The following is a 20451-nucleotide window of genomic DNA, read 5'->3' on the forward strand; positions in this document are numbered from 1 at the left end:
AAGGAAAAATGCCTCATTGATATCAGCCTGAGTAGCCATGGGCTGGTCATTCGGCCCCAGAACCAACTTCCAGGCAGCAGCTAGAATCCATTTTTGCCCCATGGTTATGAATAGTACTTGAAAGAGCGGTTCACAATCTTCCCAAGTGAGCTAGAGAGTAATCATTACAGAGTATAGTAAGTCTAGGAGGGCAGAAAATTTCTCTGAAAACTTGGGGTTTTACATTTTCCAGTTGTACAAGTTATTGCCTGCCGTCTTGGTGGGGGGGTAAGTCGCCTGTAGGGGCAGGGCAACTGTCGTGGTATCTGCCTGTGCTGCCTGCCTCTCAGTCCGGGCTTGGGTGTGTGGAGGGCTTGCGAAGTCTCCATCCTCTTCCCCGGGATCTGGTTCAGTGGCAGCTAACTGAGGGGGAGGGGCTGGTGCTTAGACTGGCATAAGAACATAGGGAGGCTAGTAAAGCTCCTCTACCCACACAGAAGTGGGTAGGGCCTCTGGTTTACCACCACCTATAAGATTCTCGGGGCTGGCAGCAGGAAGTGCTTCAACCAGGAAGGGGGGCTTTCAATCAAAGATTGCCAAGTGGTGATGTATGGGACCTGGGCAGGGTGTCCAGGGTTCCCATACATGATAATTTTAACCAGATAGATGATGGGGACGTGGAAGGTGTCCCTTTCTGGCCATTCTACGTGGAAGGTCAGCCCAGCCACTCATTCCCGCAAAAGACTGTTAGCTTTCCCTGCCATACAATTAATCTCAGACTCTCTGCTTGGCATTTGAAGTCCTTGAAATATGATTAGACTAGGTCCAGGGACAGTGGAGCTCACTGCCTGCCCCATAATATTTTTCAGGAATGCGAAAGAGAATGAACAGAATACACACACACACACACACACACACACACACACACACACACCCCAAAACAAAAACAAAAACAAAAACAAACAAACAAACAACAACAAAAAAAACCACTGGTGTTTGAAAAAGGAATTGGAAAGATGCACATGACAGCTCCACCAGATGGGAGCGACCTGTCAGTAGCTACTAGAACCAGATTCAGACTGGAGCTTTCTCACTCCAATAGACTGGAATTTTCCAGCTCCAACAGAAGTGGGGTGTCTGGAGCATCCCCAGAAACCCACCTTCCTCTGACCAGGAAGGAGTTAACAGCACATCTGCTCTGCCTCCGTGGGTCTCCAGTTTGTGTCCAGACACCAGATCAGAACAAAGACTAGACAAAGACACACCCAGAGTCACCAATTGACAGAGAACAAAACATGCTCCCCTAAAATGCTCCACTAATGAGTTGGGGGTTCCCAGCATTTCCAAGACAGTGCACCAAATGTAAGGGTCTGAGAAAACACTGAAGGAAGACCCCAGACTCAAATAATATGCAAGAACAAAGAGCATTTATTTACCAGTATGTGGGGCTGAACACTGTACAAAATAGTAATGACCCTGAGAGGAGCGTGCAGCTCCTTTTAAGCACAGCTAGGGGAATTTCAGGAACAGTTAGGTCATCTCAAACATGATTGGTCAAGCAAGCAGCAGTTACACTAGTATACTTTTAATTGGCTGAGGTTCAGTCTTACCATTTTTGGACATACTTGAGCATCTTTGGGCAAGTCCATTACTGAGAAGGGGGGGTTGCAGGATTTGTCCTTGAGACATTGTGGGGCTGACTCAGGCCTGGTGCTCTCTCCCTCTTCCCTGAATGTAAGGATGTTGTTGATTAATGGCCTTTTGTTGGTGGAGAAACCTGTTTTGCCCCTCTCAGAGAACTGAAACCTAAATTCAGTTGTAAAAGTGGAGAAGTTTAAACCCTTCACTACCTTCACTTCTGACCTTGTGTTGGTGTCACAACATGCACTGATATAGGAGTCTGTGTATTGTGGTTCACCCTAGGGCTGCCACTGTTGTGGAGTATCCACCAGAGAAGACTACTTGGACACAGGATTTAAGCCAAAGTCTTTATTAGCCAGCCAGTGACCACACTGGATGTTTGGAATCCCAGTATAGCCCTGAGCCTTTCTCAGGGTAAGTTTTTAAGCATAAAAATCATATCTTGGGTTAACATACTTAATTTAATAAGAGCAGTTAGCCAGAAATGGAACTTTGGAAGCCAATAAAGCAAGGTCAGTACATTTAGAGACTTTCCCAGAACAATGGACTTTGAAGAACTAGGTTTTTGTTTTTGTTTTGGCAGGCGGTACTATCTATATGCTGAGTTTCATAGTCTAAATGGTACTTCCATCATGGAGTTAGTTGTGCTAAGGTTTGAGGGCCTAATAAGGTCTGGGGGCCAATAATATCCCTAGTGGTCTTAGTAAATAAGTCAAATCTTGGACTTACCCTGCTCTAAAGAGGTATCATATAGTTTAAAAAGCAGGGCCCTGCCATTAACCCAATCAGAATGAGAGCTAAAGACCCAGCCAGTGCTGATAGCAGAATAGCTAGCCAGGGGGACCAAGAGAACGAGATTAGTGTCAAGTAACTGATTTATGCCTTTTTCTTTTTTCTCTTTTTGAGGTTTTTCCCCAACCACGGCAAGATCTTTTTCTAATTACTTCTGATCAATTAGCATAGAAAAAACATGTTTCTCCTACCAAAGCCATACATAGTCTCCCTTGTCTCAAGAGAAGCAAGTCTAAGCCTCTCTAATTCTTTTGGACCATTCTACAAGGGAATTTAATTGTTGTTATAATTTAGAAATGGAAAATTGTAATGCCTCTAGGTCCTGATCAACCTGTCTACTTAGTTTTTAAGGTTTTTATCTCTCATGATCAAGGCTAATGTGTCTATGGTTGTTGCCAATGGCTCCAGTCAGGAATGGGATGAGGACAGGCACATCTCCTTTTTTTTTCATTGTAGTCAGGGATCCATATTAAAGTGTATTTTTCCTTCTTCCCCATTTTATAGCTATACCTGGGGCAGAATAAGTACTAAAATGCATAAAAGGAGTTTCTCAATTTGCAAAGCATCAGAAGAAGCATATTCATCATTTAGTTCGTGCCCACCAAGTCATATCAGGGGCCCAGTAATATTGCTATTGTCCAGATGAGTTAACCCATAAGGCAGAATAGCAGGTATCAGAATAAGAGAAAGTGCCTAGGTTAAAGGTTTTGGATACTAAACAAGTTCCAACCCCCTGTTAAGTCCTCTAATGTTAATATGGGCTGCCCCTAGTCACAATAAGTTTTATCAGTCACTGGGCTGACAGTCTGGTTAGTCCCTATCTCTATGTAGTGTAGGGTCTGAGGATCTAAGCATAACCAGCAATCCTGGCTGGGAATGATTAACTAAGTGGTTGACCTTGAAAAGAGTGGAAGTGACAAGGGATAGGGATGCCTCAGTTTCCTGGACAGCAGGAGAATGGACTGGGGCCCCGGGTGTGTCAAGTACTTTATAGGGGAGAGTTGGTCAGGGCCTTGACACCATTAGGAGATCTTTGTCAGGACCCAAAGTTCTGGGGACCATGAGGAGCAGTTTAATTCTATCCCTAGAGTCCCTTCTTGTGGCATAAAGTCTGATTTTCCATGTTCTCCCTACTTTCCCAATGGCCAGAATCTTTTTAAAGGAAATTTTCAGGAAGCCTCAGTTTCATAACCCCAATTTTTGCAATGGAAATTCTCTTGTTCCTGGCAACAAGGGGGCCCAGCTACAGGGCATGCATAGAATAGTTTACAATTCTGTATTCCTACCTTAACCGATAAATTCCCATATTATTCCTTTCTCCAATACAACTAGACACTTAAAGTGAGCAAAGGTCAAGATGGAATGTGGGTTGCTGGTCTGTAGTCACATTTGCTATCATCTCCCCTGTAATTGTTTTTCTCAGTTCCTAGGTCCAGGCCTGAGGGCAGTGGGGGTTGGACCATGACCCTGTATTCATACCAAACTTAAGAACCAGGAGGGGATAGAGGGGCAGGGAGTGGAACAGCTTAGGACCCAATGAAACCTTAATTTTAATGGGTCCATTGCCCAGGAGATGGTCCATCATCCATGCCTTCTACTCTCTTAACTTAGGTGTGATTGATCCATGGTGTAATGCCAGCTACCTTCACAGCCGTAAGAGTGGAGAGAATCACTGATTATGGTCCTTTCCAAGTTGGTTTCACTGCTAATTTGGCTACTTGTTGACCCAGATGGTATCACCAGACTTGAACAAGGGTAAACTAATGGTGGACTTGGAGGTCAACTGAGTCTCTTGGACAGATCGATGAATAGCATTTATGGAGGTTTGGAAGGTCTGTATTGACTTGAGAAAGGAATAGTTAGAGAGTTCTACCAACTGCTGGTCTCTTTACCAGGGAAGCAGTAATCATAACATAATCTCATAGTGAGTGAATCCCTCCCTAAATGGGGTGTAGGGAGCCCAAAGCAATGCAAAGAAAAAGTCCTTCCACCTTTCACTGGACTCTAATGAGAGTTTTGTTAGTATGTTGTTGTTGTTGTTGTGTTTTTTGTTTGTTTGTTTTTGTCTTTTGAAATAGGGTTTCATTGTGTAGCCCTGGCTGTCCTGGAACTCACTCCATAGAATAGGCTGGCCTTGAATTCACATAGATCTGTCTGCCTCTGCCTCTTGAGTGCTGGGATACCACCTTGAATGCTCTTGAGCTTGTCTGATCTCAGAAGCTAAGCAGGGTCGGGCCTGGTACTGTTTGTTTGGTTGGTTTTTAACATTGTTTATTGTTTTTTCATCTGCCCAGAATTCTGGGGTCTATATGCATAACGTTTTCAACCTATGTCTAAAGCTTTAGCTATTAATTGAGAGGTTTGGCTATGAAAGCCAGGCCATTGTCAGACCCCATGGCTTGAGGGAGGACAAATCAGGGGACCAGTTCCTGGAGGAACTTTTTAGCTACTATTTGAGCAGTTTCAGTTTGGGTGCTGAATGCTTCTACCCACTGGGAAGACGTATTTATAAATTTGTAGGACTCCTAATAATGGGAGCAGAGGCTGTCTCTAATGCTTTGGCTGGCACTTGGGAACCTATTCCTCATGCTGTGTTGCCTTGCTCAGCCTTAGTATAAGGGGAGGGGCTTAGTCTTACTGCACCTTGGTATGGCATGCTTTGTTGATACCCATGGGAGGCCTGCCCCTTTCTGAATAGAAAGAGGAGTAGATTGAGGGGGTAGGGGGGATGAGAGGAGAGGAGGGAGGGGAAACTAGAGTCAGGATGTAAAATAAATAAATTAAATTGACAGACAACAACAAAAACTAGTAAGTACCTGTATCCTTCCCACAGGCTGGATCTCAGTGACATCAGTTTTCCGAGAGTTTGTCTGGTGTTGGCCTCTCTTTTGAACTCCTTCATGGGGAAGGGCTATTTTGGATTTATGTGAGCTCAGATCTGGAATCTGGCTGAGACATCTTGCACCAGGCTGTCCAGTCTAGTTATAACACACCTTGGTCTGAGCAACTCAGAAAGTTTTGTGGACCCCAAATGTGTAGCCTAGTGAAGGTCTTTTACCAGAGTCCTGCTTGCTAATTGTTTCTGGAAGAGTGATCTTTCCCTCTGGTGTCCTCCACCAACCTATGGGTTTAAGCTGTTCATTTCTTCTTTTTGCATCCCCTATTTCCTCTTGGTTATACCATGGAGTCTCAGGCAGCATCCAGTTAGGGCCTACAGAATATCAACAGGCCCTAGGTCTGAATGTCTGGCAGCCCAGCCAGGTCAGTAGCCCAGTTACCTGCCTCAAGGAGGTCATCTTTTTTATGTCCTTGGCAGTGGAGGATACAGATTAATAGGAGAAGCCAAATAGCCTCTAGGAAGGTGAAGGTTTTCTCTTTGTTTTTAACGTTTTTTTCCTTCATTGGTAAAAGCCCTTTTTCTCTATTGATCATACTGTGGACATATGTGGTAGTAAAAGCATAGCAACCGTTTGGGTATATGGTGGTAGACTTTCCTTTTCCCTATCTGAGATCTTGGGTCAGATTGATCCATTCTGCTCTAAGCTGATGTAGCTGGCTTGGGCCCAAATCATTTCAGTTAAAGTAGCTACTGCAGTTCTCATGTGCTTGCTTGTGTGTTTCAACTCACAACAGTCATGGATAAGCACCTATGGGTCATCATCAGGCAAGAGGGAAGCAGGATTGATGGTGGTGGGTTTCTCAAATCAGATTTGAAGGTAGTCCAAGAGTAGGGCCTAGTACTGAGTCACACAGACATTAGACAGCCAGTGTTCTTGTATTCCTCAGAGGAGAGCTTCAGCCATTTTGTGGGGTATAGTGAGTATAAGATCCTGATCTAGAGTTAACTTGCCTTTTTTTCCCCGTCATACTAGTGGCAGCTGCCACAGCTCTTAGATACTTAGACAGGTGAGCCATCCTGCGGCTACAGGGTCCAATCACTTGGAGAAGTATGCCACAGGGCGTTTCCATGGCCCCAAAGTTTGGGTTAAAATCCTTTTTGTATTGTTTTTTGTTTTGTGGAGAAACATGAAAAGATTTTGAGACATCTGGAAGAGCTAGGGCTGGAGCCAAAGTCAGAGCTGCTTTTATTTTAATTTATACTGTGTCTTTTACATCACATATCTTGATCTCACTCATTTTTCTGTCCCTTCACATCCACTTTCTGCCCTTGCACCTTCCACCAAATGAAACAAAATTTAAGAGAAAAAAGGGGAAAATTTTTTTAAAAAGGGAAAAGTTAAAAATCTCATCGTGGAAGCTGCAGTGTGACACAGTGAGTCACGCAGTAAATTCCTTTGTCCATATATCATTACTTGCCAGTGTTCATTGCAAAGAGTGATTGGTCTGGTTTGAGGCCTCTGGTTTCTACTACACTATCAATGCTGGGCCCTCAGGAGGACTCTTCCTGAATATCCTGTTGTTCCCCTTGTTGTGGAGATCCTGTAGCTTTGTGTCTGCTGGTCAGGTCCCTTTGCATACTCCAGCAGATCATAGATGGGAGTGGATGTTGGGATGGGCCAAATCATAATCCTCGATCTGGGCCTGGGCAGCTGCAGGGTCCACCTACCAGTTCTCCCTTGTCCTCACCACCAGGGTGAGCTCTCCAGAAGTGCCCTGGCTAATTCACCTCTTGGAGCAATGAGTGAGGGGTGGGTCAGTTCTGCTGCTTTCATGCCCTCAGGGTCAGCTCTCCCACATGTGCACCATTAGGCCCAGCTCTACTGTGTTGTCCAGACAAGCTACAGGGACCATTCTCCTGAGTACTGCAGCTGGTGAGGGGGAGGGACAGCTCTCCTGCTCTAATGACCCCAAGGCCAGCTCCTCCACCTGTCTCAGGTGTTGATGGGTGGGAGGTGAGGGGGAGGGCATCTCTCCTCTGTCCATGTTACCACATGTCAGATGACTAATGGGGACAGCTCTCCTTTGCTCATAACATTGGGGGGTGGGTCACCCTCACCTCCGACCACCAGGCAGCTCTACTGTGCTGCCTAGGCAAGGGGAGGGCCCATTTCCTGAGTGCTGCAGCTGGTGTGTGTGTGTGTGGGGGGCTCAGCTCTCTTGCCTGTTGCAGGCAGTAAAGGGCAAGGGATAAAGGGGGCATCTCTCACCCTCCCACACCACCACATAACAGACAGTAGTGGGCATAGCTCTCCCACGCTTACAACCTGAGGGCTGGCTCTCCCACACCTCAGCCAACAAGGTTGGCTCTGTTATGTTACCAAGGTGAGGTTCAAGGCCTGCTTTCCCAAGTGTTGCAGCTGAGGGGGGGGCAGGGACAGGTCTCCCTCTCTTGTGACCTCAGAGCCAATTCTCACTTCTGCCTCAGGCATTGATAGGTTGGGGGCGGGGGGGGGGGGGGAAGGCAACTCTTCCCTACCCATGCTGCCTCAGGACAGATGGGTGATGGGATAGGAATGTGTCTCCCTTGCTCATCCACACCTGAGCCAACAGGGCTGGCTCCATTGTATTGCCCAGGCAAAGTTCAGGGCCTGCTCTCCTGACTGTTGTAACTGGTGGGGGTCAGGGACAGCTTTCCCATTCTTATGACTGTAGGGCCAGCTCTCCCATCTGCCTCAGGTATTGATAGATGGTGGAGGAGAGTTGCCCTCCCCCACCCATGCTGCCACAAGACAGATGAGTAATGAGGACAGTTCCCCCATGCTCACAACTTTGGGGCTTGCTCACCCACACCTCTGCTAACAGGGGTGGCAGAGCTGTTTTTAAAGCCTCAGATGTTTTATGTTTAGTCTCAGTCCAGATTAGGGGCTCAGTGCCCCGTTCATGTCGGTATATAGAGGCCTTGCTATTTCCCAAAACTCTGGTACCCAGAGGCAGCAATGTAGATGAATCTTATATGGTCTTATTAATAAAAACAAACCTGGGGCCAGTTATTGGGGTGAATACTGGAAGATCAGAGAGACAGAACAGGCCACAGCTAACCTCACCTGGCCAACTTCTCAGCTGATCTTATTTCCTCAGACTGGAAGCCTCTGTGTCCTCATATCCGAATGGCTCTCAGCTGAACTGTGTTGCTCAAAACCTAAAAGCTTAACCAGCCAAATGCTTGTAGTTTCTGGTCCTCACACCATATATACCTTTCTGCCTTCTACCACTACTCTCTGGGATTAAAGGCTTGCTTTCTGGGATTAAAGGCGTGAGTCACCATGCTTGGCTGTGTCCTTGAACATATGGATTTCTGCCTTTGGAATGCTAGGATTAAAGGCGTGTGCTACCACTGCCTATCCTTTATGTTTAATATTGTGGCTGTTCTGTCTCTGACCCCAGATAAGTTTATTAGCATGCACAATATTTCGGGGAACACAATACCACACAGCAATATCTTGTTATACCTAGGAACACTCAAATCTGCCTCTTAGTCTTTAGAGTTGGAATATGAAGGATAATGGCAGCAATCCTTCTCTGAGACAGGCTCCTTTTGTTTCCCCTCAGCTGTTAGTCAAGATAGGTAGTAGCCTCTGATGTACAAAGTTAGCTGACATTCTCTAGCCCAGTGGTTCTCAACCTCCCTAATGCTATATACAAATAAAGCATTTGCTGAGAATGTTTTAAGGAAATTTGTTTAAAAATAATCCTTTGCTGTACATACAATTTTACTATTTATCAAAGATTAAGGCAAATTTGCATACTGATTAAATGGATGTGCTTTTAAATCTTAGCTGAATAATTTGATCAATACTTTGATGTTATATTCATTAATGCTGAGACCACCACTTCTCATAAATACATAGTACAAAATGATAAGAAGAATGGTGTCATTTTTTTTTAAAAGACAGATTCTCACCATGTAGGCCTGGCTGGCCTGGAACTAGCTATGTACATCAGATTGGCCTCAAATTCATCTGTTTCTCTTTCCTGAGTGCTGGGTTTAAAGATACGTGCTACTAATCAAACATTCTAACACAATCCAATCCAATGATAAACTAATTTGATACACACTAAAGAATGATGGTAGGTGTCTTTGTTTGCTTCTCTGTTGTTGTAATAAAACACTAGCCAAAAAAAACTAGGTATGGAAATGGTTTATTTTATTTTATAACTCTAAGATCATAATCCATCACTGAAGAAAGTCAGGACAAGGACTCAAAGCAGGAACCTGGAGGCAGAAACTGAAGCAGAGGCCATGGAGGAATGTTGTCTTGCTCTTCATGGCTTGCTTAGTTTTTTCTTATATAACCCAGGATCCATAGGTGACACCATCCACAATGGGCTAGCTCCTCCCACATCAATTATTAATTTAAAAAAAATGGTCCACACGCTTGCTTAGAGGTCGATATGATGGAAGCAATTCTTCAATTAAAGTTTTCTCATCCCAGACTATTCCTAGCTTGTGTTAAGTTTAAAAAAAAATAACTATCACAGTAGGAGAAATGTTAAAGTCTTAATTTCCATAATTCAACCACTGTTTCTATCAGAGCAGAAAATTTTGTATGTATAGTAAAAACACTGCAGTCTATAACACACAGTAGTCTTGAATCTGAGCTGAGATGTTTCAGGTAGTGTTTGGTAGGCATTGCATGGTGTAATAAAATGCATAGTGCAAAGTGCAAGTTGCATGTTCAGAATTAAGGTTACAAGTACAGAGATGCAACACAGGCATATGCTATCAGAAACACCTGAGATTCTTTATGTATTTGGTTTCCAATTTTTTTTATTGTTGGGCACTCAGAAATCCTTTACTGTTGATAAGAGTTTATGATATCACATTAAGTTATGCAGTTCCATTTATAGTTATGAATCACAGCTTAAGAAACATGGACTTTGCTGGGCAGTGGTGGTGCACATCTTTAATCCCATAACTTGGGATGCAAAGGCAGGTGGATCTCTGAGTTTGAGGCCAGCCTGATCTACATAGCAAGTTCCAGGACAGCTAGGGCTATACAGAGAAACCAAGCAAGCAAGCAACTAAACAACCAACCAACCAACCAAACAAACAAAAACCACACAAAAATCAAAACATGGACTTGCTCTCTTTGCTTCATGTTCGTGGCTTAAGATGTGAGCCCTCAGCTTCTACTCTAGCTGACATGCCTACTGCTATCATGCTTCCCTGCCATGATGGACTCTTACCCCTCTAGAACCATAAGCTGAATAAACCATTTCTTCTGTAAAAATGTAATAATGAACTTAATGGAATACACAAACATGAAAAAAAGCACAGAAAAGGGGAACATGGCCCCAAACCATTGTTATCCTGTTAACATACATCAGAGGTGACATGCTTAGCAAAGCTACATAGGGACTAATTAGATATTGTCCAGCCACAAAGTGTGTGTGTGTGTGTGTGTGTGTGTGTGTGTGTGTGTGTGTGTGTATGTGTAGGCCAGAGATCTTCTTCTTTCACTCTCCACCTCCTGTTTTGTTTTGTTTTGTTTTTGTTTTTTGTTTTTGTTTTTTCCGAGACAGGGTTTCTCTGTGTAGCTTTGCGCTTTTCCTGGAACTCACTTGGTAGCCCAGGCTGGCCTGGAACTCACAAAGATCCGCCTGCCTCTGCCTCCCAAGTGCTGGGATTAAAGGCGTGCGCCACCACCGCCCGGCCTCCACCTCCTTTTTTGAGATAGGGTGTTTTACTGAACTTGGAGCTCACCTATTTGGCTAGTCTGACTGGCCAGCAAGCCCAAGGGATCATTGTCTCTGCCTCGCCTGTCTCTGCAGGGATTACAGGTAAATTTAGTCATGCCTGGAATTTTATGTGGATTCTAGGTATCTGAACTCAAGTTCTCATGAAGGCATAGCAAGCACTTTACCTACTGAGACATCTTTCCAGCCCCTCTCATGTAGTTACTTTAAAAAATAAGCCACTAAAACAAGTAAAAATAGAGGGCTTGTGGGAATTTTATGTCCTAAGTGAATGTGTATTCTTAATATGAGCACAGCTATGTCAGGAACCCCAATGACAAAGCTTTCCCCAGGTCAGGTTCAGAGAAATGGCATAGCCTTTGTCTGGTTCATGTACAGATACCTTGAATGACTGGCCTTTAGTGAAAATCAATGTATATAGAAACCTTCAACCATAGCTTTTTCCTCATAGAAGACTGCAACCTCAAACTACTCCCGAACAGGGATTACCTGCTTACCTGCTTACCTGCTTCATCCTCCTTCAGCTCTAGATAACAAACTCACCTTCTTTCTCAATGGTATATATAATAAAAGTAATGAATTTCCAAGCTTCTCATACATCTCCATCAGAGTGCACAGCCCACCCGATGCCAGCTTTTTGGTACATGTGTCTGTGTATCTGTCCTTTCTTCAAGCTTTCATTGCCTCTGTGCATGTTGCAGCAAGGGTTTGAATTTCCTTCATTCATTGGCCAAAGACTTGCTTTACTACCTTTAGGCTACACTTTTTTTTTCTTCTCTGGATACCCAAATGCTCAAATTACTATCATTCCACTCTTCTAGTTTATTACCTAGGTTTATATCCTATACTAAACTGGGAGGCATTCATATAAACAATTCTGGAACCAACAATGCCAGAAAACAATCCCCAATATTCAATAGCCATTACATCTATCATCAATGGGGCCTCAGACCCCAAAACCTACCAAAGACTGATTTCCAATGTCCTGCTCCCACTATCTTGTTACTCCATATCCCCATGTTTCCCCTGCTGGCTGTGTCTCTACTGACAGGCCTCACCCTTACTAAGTTTTATATTCTATAGTGTTCACCCTATTATTTTTCTTTGATTGTCATTCATAAATGGATGTTAAATATATGTATGAAACAATGAGCATAATTAAGTCCTTGCTTCAAGCTTCTGTTTGTCAGGTATTTGGTTGCAGTCATGTCAGTAGCTAAAACAAGGTGTACCCTCTTAGCAAGTGTTTTACTGCACAATACAATACTGCTTACTATGATCACTATGCTTTGCTGGAGATCTCTATGACTTATCCTTCACAACCAAAACTTTATACCCTTAGTATAACGCATCCCATTTATCCTTCCTCTGGTCCTTGACAACTGCTCTAATTTTTTATCAGTTTGATTAATTTATATTGCTCATGTTTGATGACGGATTTCTTTCCCTTAGCATCATGTCCTGCAACTTGACTCAAATTGTCCCAAATAGGAGGATATAGGCTTTAGAGGGCAAACACATTAAAATCTTCTATGGCTCCTAGACCCCAGAAATGGTTCTCATACCTGATGGTGCATCAGAACTCATGGAAGGCTTATGAAACAGATTCCTCCACTACACTTTCTTATTCAGCAAGTAGATGGGGTCGTAACGAGTCTCTGGTTGAGGTACATGCCTTTGTCAAGAGACCACACTGAGATGTTTTATCTCTTAGAGAAAAAAATATTCAACATCCTTAGCAATGAAAATTAAAACTTTGTTCAGAGACTCCTCCTCTTCCCAGTCAGAATGGCCATCATGAAAACAGACAAGGGTGGAGGTAAAAGGAATCCTTATACAATGCTGGTGGGAATGTCACTATATAAATCAATATTGTTTTCCTGAAAGATACTAAAAATAGTACTAGTGTCTGGTCCAGCTATACCACTTGTTATACACCTCAAAAAAAATCTAAGTCAGCATACAAGAAAAATAACTATATATCTGTGTTTTTGTGGCACTATTAACACTATGATACAGAATCACCTTAGGCAGATAAGAAAAGATCAACAGACAAAAGAAATTGTATCTATGAATAGTGCAACCTTATTCAGCCATGAAGGAGAAGGAAATTGTGTTTTTTGCAGGAAGACAGATCAAACTGGAGATCATATTAAGTGAAATAAGCTAGATTAAGAAAGACAAATATAACATTTTCTTTTACATAAATAGTCAAGATTCAAAGAAATGTGATATATTAAACTAAAAGGAGAAATACTGGGATACTGGGGAGGAGGAAGGAGCCCAGTGAGAGGAGAAAGGGAGAACAAGAGAGGGTAATAGGGGATGAATATGGGCAAAGAATACAATATAAGACATGATGAACCCATTACTTTTTATGCTATTTTAAAGAAAAAAACATATTGGAAATAAATACAAAGTAATAATAAAAGCAAAACTTTTCTTTCTTATTCATAGAACATATTATGTTCAAAAGAAATGCACACACCTACTAGAGAAGATAGAGGTATATATTGCTAGAAATCATCATGTTCATTAGCCATTGCCTTCAACACACATCTCCTTTTCACTTGCCTGCTGTCCTGCAGTTCTTAGTGAAATCAATACTTATACAGGCAAGCCCACTGTGCTCTTCACCATATAAAGGTCACTTTTACATGGTTACTTCATTTTTGCCAGATATTTTACAGTTACAGATTACTTACATATTTTTATTATTTAGAGCTCTTTCCCAAGACCTATGGCATGTTTCCTGAGGTCAAGGGGCTTATCTGGTTTATTTCTACATGCTAAATTGACAGCCATTATTCAGTACCTTCATGGGATCAGTTTCTTCAACCTTACAATTGTCTCAATGTGTAATCTCCCTTACAGGCTCACATGGGTGAACACTGTTTTGGATTGTGACAGATTGGGAGGTGAGGCTTAGCTGGACAAAGTGGGTGACTGTGGGATAGATTTTGAAGTTGATATCCTGACCCTGATACCTATATCTGCTTCCTGATCTCATATATGAGCAAGTTATATCTCTACAGCTGTCCATGAACTATTGTCATCGCCTTTCCCATCATAATGGATTTTTATTCTCTAATTCCTGACCAAAAATATAGCTCACATAAACCTTTTTTCACGCCTGTTGCTTGTCACAGCAACAAGTAACTAACTCATATCCTAGTTCCTTGACACTGTACACACACACACATACATAGACTCTAGTCACTGCTCCTGTTAATTTGTTTTTTGCTTCAGTACCTTCCTGTAGTGCATTTTCTACTCATGGAGGCTAGTTGCACAGGTCTCATACCCCAAGAACTACACCACTTTCCTTTGTTTCCTTGGCTAGGATCTGGAGGGTGTTTTGAACAGTAGAAAAAAAGCACAATATGAAGCATGACCACGTCACTAATCATCATACTTTATGGAATCTGAAGATGTGATGCTAAAATGTACCCAGAAGTCAGAAATGTTCATGTGTGTTTCGGTGTGGGGGCAGGACATCTGTGAATTAGTGGTGCACATATCTTATCAATCTGAATTAGTAGAATTACTTTAAAGAAATCTTCAAGCAAAATCTTGCCTGCCCACCTTGGTTTTCATTTTCATACAAATATTTAGTGAGAATGCAAGAGTGCCTCAGTGGCTGCAAGCAAAACATCCTGTTAACCTACATGACTGATAAGGACTTTTACTCACTTCTTCCTACTGTTTCAGTGCCTTACAGTATGTATTTAAAACAGGAAGCAAAACATACAAACAAAATCTAAAGATTAAATAGCAATTTATGGCATTACTTATATGTGGAAAGCTTATGTATTTAGTACTAAAGTACCAACCTATATTTGAGTCCCAAGATTACTCATTCAATGTATGACTGGACTATGTATGTGCTAGGTAACAATAATCAAATTAATGAAACTCACTGACTGCCCTTGAAGAATTCATTTTAGTGGGAAAACAGTCAATGTAGAACTAATCTGATGTAAGTTTATCAGTTACATATCACCATATATTTGAACCACAAAAGTCCCCAAATCCCAGTGACACATAATCACTGACTAACTTGTTCATGTAATATGAAGATGACAGAATGCCTTTAGCTCAGCCTCACTGCTGTCAACACAACCCAGTCTTAATGCAGCAACTATTTGGTGTAAACCACTCTTGTGGCAGAATAAAATACACCTGAGATTCATTTGCCAGTGTTTAAGGATTCTAGTTGGATGTGGTAGTCTTAAGGCACTTGTGCCCATTAGACAAACAAGAATTCACAATAGGATGCAGTATCAACTGGGAACAATATAAAAATTCACAAGGTTAAATGAAATAAAATAAAATAAAGCAGAGGCTGGGAAGAGCCAGGTATACTGGTACATTGGAAGTGGAACAGGGACATTTGACACGTTTAAAGGAGGCATTTATGGTATGCGTTGTTATTAGGATCAATAGCAGTTCAAATTGCTATTTACCAAAGATCCATTTCCTCATCTTCTTGGTCAGACACTTACAATAAGGAGTGGACCCATGACCAAAGTCCACAGCAATAGGATCAAACATGACATGTATCATAGCTACCTGGAAAGATCTCAGGGCCCAAGGGAATTATGAACCACAATGTGGAGCCTGAGATTCCAAATCATTATAAGGGATAAGCTGCTTTAAATAGTGAGAAAAGCTTCTGATATATGTGGGATATAGAAATATAGTACTGTTATGGAATATTAGTTGAAGATGTGTTAAATTTGTTTATGCTATGGAACATTTGTTTAATGATGCAAAGATGTGTTGCATTCTTTTGTGTTGCATTTATTTAACTCTGTGAAACTGTGTTACTTTGTGTTTCTAAAATACCTGATTGATATAATAAAGAGCTGAACAGCCAATAGTTAGGCAAGAGAGAAATGGGGGGAGGGTTGCCAAACAGAGAGAATAGAGAAAAAAGAAAGAGGAGCAAGAAAAGGAGAAGATGATGATGAAATAAGGACAGAACACATGAAATAAGGAGGACAGAACAGGTATACTGAAATAGAGAAAGGTAAAAACCCAGAGGCAAAAGGTAGATGGGATAATTTAAGAAAAGCTGGCTAGAAATCAGCCAAGCTAAATCTGGGCATTCATAAGAAATAATAAGTCTCCATGTGATTATTTGGGAGCTAGGTGGCAGGTCTCCCAAAGCGTAAAGAGTAAAAAAAAACAAAAAACAAAACAAAAAAAAAACATTTTGGCGTTCCAACATGGGCCCATATTTCTATATAGGGCCTGAGAAAGCTATAAAAACAAAAGAGGACACAGCTCCTTTAAGAGTTTCTGCCTCACAGCAAGCCCTTGCGCAACCAGTACATTAAGTAAAAATAAAACAAAACAAAAATCTAAGTAAAAACTGCCTGCCACAATGCAAGCATCAGCATTCCAGAGTTGGGGGGTTGAATGCAGTTCCTGGTCAAATGAACCTTCGACCAGGCTTTAGGCTTGGCTTTCATGACCCAAGGAGTGGGCAGAACCAGCCACAAAAGCTTTGCAGAGGTCCTAGCCATGCCGCTTAGCAGTTTAAAGGTTCATGCGGTCAAAAAAGACTGAAAAATATGCAATAAAAGAGGTCCAGATGGAAAGACCTCTGAACAGGTAACAGTGTGCTTAAAAATGTATGTAGGCTTAAGAAGAAAAGGTATAGAGTTATAAAAAATGTTTAAAAATAATAGTCTTTAAAGAGAGAGTAGAAGTAATATAGAGGAAGAAAGCCACTTAAGATGGGATATACACAGGGAAACTTGATCCTGTATGTTACTGTGTGTGTTGATTTTGAGGTTGTTGTTTTTTTTTCTTTTCTTTTTTTTTTTGGTTGCTGGTAAGCAAAAGACAGCTGCTAAGAGACATGGGATTGAAAGAGGGACTGATGAAATAATCAGCCTAGGTATTTTAAGAATGCCCTAACTTTAAAATGGAACTCTTCTACATGAGGCCTGAATTTGCTGAGGAAAAAATGCTTTAAGTTTTATATCATTTCACATCTATTATTTCAACCCTGTTTTCTTTTATTCTAATTTACCTTGATAGATATACACAAATTTACTACTTTTCCTACTGTAAATATACAAAGAGTATTAAGTATATCTACAACATTGTACAATCATTACTACTATCTGAGTCCAGAATTTTTCTTTCAGTCCATATTGAAATTCTGGGACAATTAAACAGTAACTCCCCATTCCCTTTTCAACAATCGCCTGGTAACTTCTATTTCCCCTGAGTTTCAGTGGATTCATACAGTATTTGTCCTTGTGCCTGGCTAAATGTAATTCATCTGGTAGTATGTATCAGAATATCATTCCTTTTAAAGACTAAATAACACACACACACACAGATACAGACACAGTGTGTTTCATACTTCATTCATTCATCTGATGATACTCGTTTTTTACCTTTTGACTGTTAGGAATACTGATATCCTAAGCAATGGTACACTGATACTTTTAAAATTTTTGAGACATAATATATAATACAGTAATTGTTTTACACAGTAGCTACACTTTAAATTTCCACTAGTAATACAGAAGGGCTCTAATTTCTCCATATCCTCACTTTACCTTTTTATTTAAAAATAAAATAATATTAATATCAACTAAATAGTCTCTAAGTGGAGAGTAAGCATACATCATACAATTCTAGCACCATGGAGGCTGAAGAATTGTGAGTTCAAGGTCAGTTTAAGTTATACAGATGAGACTGAAAACACTAATGGCTGAGATATAGTTTAGTGATAGATCACTTTGGGTACACTCAAGAAAGGTATCCTAACTTTATTGTTCATGTGAAATTCTGAAATACAAAGGAAGTAGAGGAAAGAAAGATTGTCTGCCATGTATTCTGATGATGAGCATTTGTGTATGTATATATTCTATCCTACATTGTTCCACACTGGGTCAGTCTCAGGGGACTTCATAAGATGTGACAGCTTCACCCTGTAGAATGAGCTCCAAAGATTTCAACCTACTTCATTTACACAGAAAACTTCAAGTAAAATCTCTCCTGTAGTATGGAAAAATCAGAGTTTTACTCTTAAGTACACTAGTAAGTAAGTAGTCTCAAAGTCCCTTTTTTCAAGACTAACAAGCCCACATACTAATACACTGTAAAGAAGTTAAGTAAAATAAAATTTCAGGCTTAAGTGTTAATTGCTGTGGTATTTAACTTTATTATATTCTTTAAATCTGGTTTATATAACATAGTATTATAAACACCTGAGGACCATTCAACTGGACATAGCATCTTCATACAAACAATTTGCAAGAAGATCAAGTTTAAGTAAGAATCTTGTCGTATCAGAAATGACATAGGTGAAGTAATCTTTTATACATTTGCATTGTTATATAAAACACATTTGGTATTCTAAAGAGCAAAATGTATATTCTTTTCCTGGTGAACATTTTGTTGACATTTAGAACAAATGGCTAATACATAGCTTATAATGCATTACACCACTATATAAAGTAATGACATGCAACACCATTTTCTTTTGAAAGCTCTCATTTATAAAAATAGAGCCCTGATGTCAGAATTAATGTTATCTTTTAAAATGTAGTAGAACTGATGGCTCAGAACTAAGTAAATTAATTAGAAATATTGCATAGGATAGAGAGCTTCCCTGTGTGGGAGCCAATCTATGTAGAGTTTCTTATCACCTGAATAATAAGTTGAGAGGTACTGGTGATAGCAAAATGATGTACATATTTTTAATAGAATAAACATCTATATATAGTTCTTTATTACCTCTGTGGCAGTGTAAAGTGCCATAATAAATCAAAAGATCACTTGTGTATTCTCACAGATATAGAATAGTATATAAATATGCTAAAGTATCTGTATGAGTAATAAACACAAAATAAAACACATTTTTAAAATCTGGACACAAATATTTTGGAAATAGAGATGTCAGAATTGAATGTCCCATGTTCGAGCTTAGCAAAAATACAGAAAATTGTAAAATAGGTATAAAGTTTATCCAATTGCATCCAATTCACTCTGGTAGAATATACATCTCCTGCACAAAATTTTTCACTTTAACCTATCCCACAGTTTAAAAAAATATCAAAGACTAGTAAGAACACTTTATGCAAGCTTATAAACTTGCTTTTCCCCCTTTGTATGAACAAATACACCACCAAGGGCACCATCAGAAAGGAAAATAATTTATATGGCTCTTCCCTTTCTAGTAGTAGTATATCATGAACAGAACACTGTAAAATCATACAAATAAAATAATTGGGAAGGAGTTGAGAGTTAAGTGCATCTTTAAATTCTCTTTTGAGGAAAAATTCTCATGTTTTTATAATAGAGGTTAAGTTGCTGGTATTTTCCCCTTTGGGGTTTAGCTATTTGGTTCCAGATATAAAGATTAATCCAAATAAAAGGTTTTCCTCTGTTTGCTACATGAAGTACACTTGTAAACACAATAAAAATAATTAAAGACATAAATAACAAATTGCCAGTTATAAGTATGCTAATAAAACATATTCAATGGCGTTTGAAGAGTAAAAGTATACTGTCAATGTAATTGTACTACAATTTTGATAAAACATTTTTATAAAAACCTTTTATAAAACAAAAACTGATGAGAAGAAAACTATTTTTAGGGTAAAATATTTTCAGTATACCTGAGAATTGTCTCTAATCTAAATTTGCACATTTTCAATTATATTTTACTTTTAAGTTTTTCAATGTAGTAACACAGTTTTAATGCTGGTCCTAGTTTCAGCCCCATATATTTCATCATCAGCTCACTCTTCAGCAGTAGCAGAGCTTTCCCATCAATTTCCTACAGAGAAAAGAAAATTACAGTAAAAATTCTTCCACAGTTTAAGTTATTTACTCATAAGAATGTATAAAATACTGCACATTTCAGATACTTATGTATATATATTCTCAGAATATATTTCTATGAAAACTAATAAAATTTGATCTCTACAATGGAGCATCATTTGATAATTTGTAAACTTAATCTAAATTTTAAGAAAAAGGTTTAACCCAGTATTTCCAAAGTTTCAGACTTTACTGTGTATTGGAACAAAATACTACCACATATTTATGACAAATGGTTAAAGACTGTGAATAGTAGAAATGAATTTCATGTTATTAACTTTCTGAGAAGGGAAAGGAGTATGTCAGTATCAATGCAAACTGTAAACATGCTATACAGTTTCATCTTCATGTTGAAAGCTAATCAGCTGTCTGAAGCTAGTTAGGTGCTGAAACAAATATTGATTTACTTAAAATACTGAAGAGGGGCTGGGGCTGGGAAAGACTGCTCAGTCAGTAAAGCCCTTGTGTTGAAAGCATGAAGACTGGAGTTGGACCTCCAGAATCCATGTAAAAATGCCAGATATAGTGGCATGTACTTAATCCCAGCACTGAAGAGGTAAAGACATGGCAATCCCTGGGGTGCACTGG

At 40.3% G+C, this 20451-nt stretch overlaps 1 protein-coding gene across 12 annotated transcripts in view; it reads right to left on the reverse strand.

The window, feature by feature from the left end:
- Positions 1-18194: 18194 nt before the first annotated feature.
- Scml2 (Scm polycomb group protein like 2) overlaps positions 18195-20451 on the reverse strand; it is a 115798-nt gene continuing 113541 nt past the window's right edge. For 10 of the 12 annotated variants that reach the window (XM_059251585.1, XM_059251579.1, XM_059251581.1 and 7 more), the window contains one exon: positions 18195-19819. In XM_059251585.1, the coding sequence (XP_059107568.1) occupies positions 19697-19819 (123 nt within the window). In that variant the 3' untranslated portion in view covers positions 18195-19696. The remainder of the gene's footprint in view (positions 19820-20451) is intronic. The other 2 variants (XM_059251588.1, XM_059251589.1) reach the window with 2 other exon arrangements.

The sequence above is a fragment of the Peromyscus eremicus genome, chromosome X (assembly GCF_949786415.1).
Source record: "Peromyscus eremicus chromosome X, PerEre_H2_v1, whole genome shotgun sequence".
NCBI classification, from domain to species: Eukaryota; Metazoa; Chordata; class Mammalia; order Rodentia; family Cricetidae; genus Peromyscus; species Peromyscus eremicus.